The 2,918-nt window shown below is 41.2% G+C and overlaps 1 protein-coding gene across 11 annotated transcripts in view; it reads right to left on the bottom strand.

The window, feature by feature from the left end:
• Positions 1-357: 357 nt before the first annotated feature.
• The window catches only part of CARM1 (coactivator associated arginine methyltransferase 1), an 86,023-nt gene continuing 83,462 nt past the window's right edge, over positions 358-2,918 (bottom strand). For 5 of the 11 annotated variants that reach the window (XM_034411209.3, XM_034411205.3, XM_087888421.1 and 2 more), the window contains 2 exons: positions 2,450-2,521; positions 358-1,783 (listed from right to left, as the gene is read on the bottom strand). In XM_034411209.3, the coding sequence (XP_034267100.1) occupies positions 1,647-1,783; positions 2,450-2,521 (209 nt within the window). In that variant the 3' untranslated portion in view covers positions 358-1,646. The remainder of the gene's footprint in view (positions 1,784-2,449; positions 2,522-2,918) is intronic. The other 6 variants (XM_087888422.1, XM_034411206.3, XM_087888419.1 and 3 more) reach the window with 2 other exon arrangements.

Here is a 2,918-nt window from a genome sequence, read left to right as displayed (position 1 = left end):
CATTAGCTTTTTCTTAACTTCCTATATTAATATAGAGCAGATCTTTGCAGGGATGTCTGTTAAAAAGCCAGTAAGTCTGCTGTATCCAGGACTTGTCTGAGTGACTTATGATCATGTCAAAGGTAGCCATAAGAAGCCTAACGGAACAAGTTAATAATTTCCTAAACTTTCCTTAACTATGACTAGTAGAGAGAATCAGGCGACTTTTTAGCAATGTAAGGAAAATCAAATCATTTGAGGAACATTTCTAATGGAAGGCACTTCTTTCAACTGGACTTCAAAATAGGTGAATACAAATAAATTTTAAGCTGCTTCATCTAAACCTGGGATTGGGAAACCAGTCACTAGAAACAGATCTTCAAAACCCTCCCAGTTTTATTCAATAGTCACAAAATCATTGATCAGCCAGACCCAACAATTGGTTTTATAGACCCACAACCCAGCCACTATGAAGGTTCTCCAGAATGGTCCCACCCCTCCCCCCAATTCAGCCACTATTGGGACCCAAAGAACATTGCCTTAAGTAAACCACTTTTCTCCTCCATAAAATAGTTGCTTGTCAAGTCCTTTCAGAAACATTGGCTTGAGGCTCTTCAGAAGAAAAAAAGAATGGGTTACAAATTACACATAAAAGTACTACAAAGGGACCCCATAACAATTGCCAATCTATTTAGAGTGGTTACTCTAAATGGTGGTTACTGCGGGAAGCAGACAAGTTACTTACTAAACCACTTGGCATCCACTTCTGCCCAGAAGGGAGGAACTAATCATAGGTGCTGTCACACCTTAAGAACAGACTAGAAAATGGGATTAGGTTTAAAATGAGCAACAGGAAATTGATACACAAACCATTTCCAGCCAGCAACAATATTTTTGGTACATTTGTGTTTTAAATTTTTTAACCCTTTGATGCTACATCAATATTCCCAAGAGACAGGCAATCATCAGACCTGCTGATAAGATGCTTGTGGCATATAAAACAGTCTTCTTTCATCTCAGATGTTTTTCACATGGCCCAAGACTTACAGCAGTAAGATGCTGGAGCTTATCTGAAAGCCAGGAAGTTGATGGGTCTTTGTCTTTCCCAGGAGATATTCCTCCTAAGTCTTAATTATGCAACAAACACTAGCCCAAAGACTGGGATGCCTAAGAAATCGACATGGATATGCTGCTGGATTCTTACCTGTGCCCATTCTACAGCCAGCTGCAGCCCCTTCATTTAAAATACTGGGAGTGTAGCAATAAATGATGAAGTTTCTGTTGTTGGTGGGCTGCCTAGAGCATGTTAGAGGCCCTATGGCAGTTCAGATCTATAGCCTGTGCCTAATGCCAATCAGTCATGGCAGACTGAGGAACGATACTATTATTGACATGATTGGTTGTAAGACACAGTAAGCACAGGAACTCAGTCATGGTTGAGCAAATTGAAATTTCCAACATTTCATGAAAAAGTATGCAAGTTCGCTATTAAGCCAGTGAGTTTTTGTCTTCTATTGTACAAGGATTAGACCATCTCTGGGTAACCTACTGGAGGGCAGAAGAGATCCAGAGAAATGACTGCCAACTGGTGAGATACAGTGGGCAGGGAGGTGGAACTTTTTCTCCATTTGGTTTCCTGATGCTGTCAGTTCAGGGATGAGGGTTTCTTAGCTCCCATAATGCATTGTGTTGGTGGTGATAGACATGGGGGATGCCATAGAAATGGCTGGTCCCCCCATAGTGAATTGACTGTTGACCGGGTAATGAGCAGTTGAAGTTCCTCCACTCTGGCCACTAGACGAGCCTGTAGCAGGAGAGAAAAGCATTCAGCTGGATATAGCAGAAGGAATTCTAGTTTTCAGCAAAAAAGTCTAAGTACAACTAGTCACCTGTTTTTTAAAAGTGGATCCAGATCCATTCCTCATCTAGCAAATTTCAATTTAAAATCAAAACCTCACATTTTATAATATAGCTGGCAAAATCTAGTTTTAATGCCATGGGAGGGTGGGAGTAAGAAATAGAAAAGAGGAGACATGCTTTCTTAGAGCTCCATCTATAAGGAAGAGCTTGCTGCCTCTTTTGCAAAGACAGGACTGACAAAATGCCTATGGGTTGAACTGTTCAGTTCTAGTCCACATTACGCATCAAAGATAGCAGGCTCTTGCCCCTGAAAACTCAAGCCAGAATAAACCAGTCAATAACCAGTGCCCCCAAAGCTGCCTTGATGCAAATTGATCTGATGCCAAAATGAGCTAATAGAATTTATTCCATCTAGAATTTTATCTAGCTTAGTTAAATTTCAGGGATAATGTCAGTTTCAAAATGTACTGTAAAAGTATTTGCCCCTTCTCAAACCCAACATGCTGCCTGCTACTTTTCTCAGCCAAAGTGTTCAAAATCCTACAGAGGAGAAGAGAGCACACAGGGCCACTTTCCCCTCAGTTCCAAAAAAGCCCAAGGGCAGGTTTACCTTGGACAATCCCTGTGCTCATGATGGATCCCATCCGGGAATGGGTGTGATTGACAATCCCAGTGTTGGCTGCTTGGGAAAAAAGAAAAATACTCAGACAGGCCTAATCTCTACACGGGGCTACTTCACCTTTAACATGTTTCCATCATCTGCAAGTACACACATTACAGATGCCTCACCCATCTCTAGTCCAAAAACAGGCCATGTGCATGCAAAAGGTCTAATCTCTTACACTGCATTTGATTAACAACTCAGCGAGTCATCATAAACGAGAATGGAGGTTGAGAATTATTTCTCCTGTATTTACCTGAAGGTCAAACACAAGCCATTTCTCACAAATTAAAAGGGAGGGGGCAACTGGAATGCTAAATTTTAGGAATCTAAAACTGAGCTGAATGTGACTGACATTAATCTCTCCCTAGCCTCTCTGGATATAACACTTTTCCAGCTTGGCAATATTATACCCTAC

Source organism: Pantherophis guttatus, chromosome 2, assembly GCF_059756535.1.
Source record: "Pantherophis guttatus breed Tessera chromosome 2, ASM5975653v1, whole genome shotgun sequence".
NCBI lineage: Eukaryota > Metazoa > Chordata > Lepidosauria > Squamata > Colubridae > Pantherophis > Pantherophis guttatus.
This window is presented reverse-complemented; position numbering and strand designations above follow the sequence as displayed.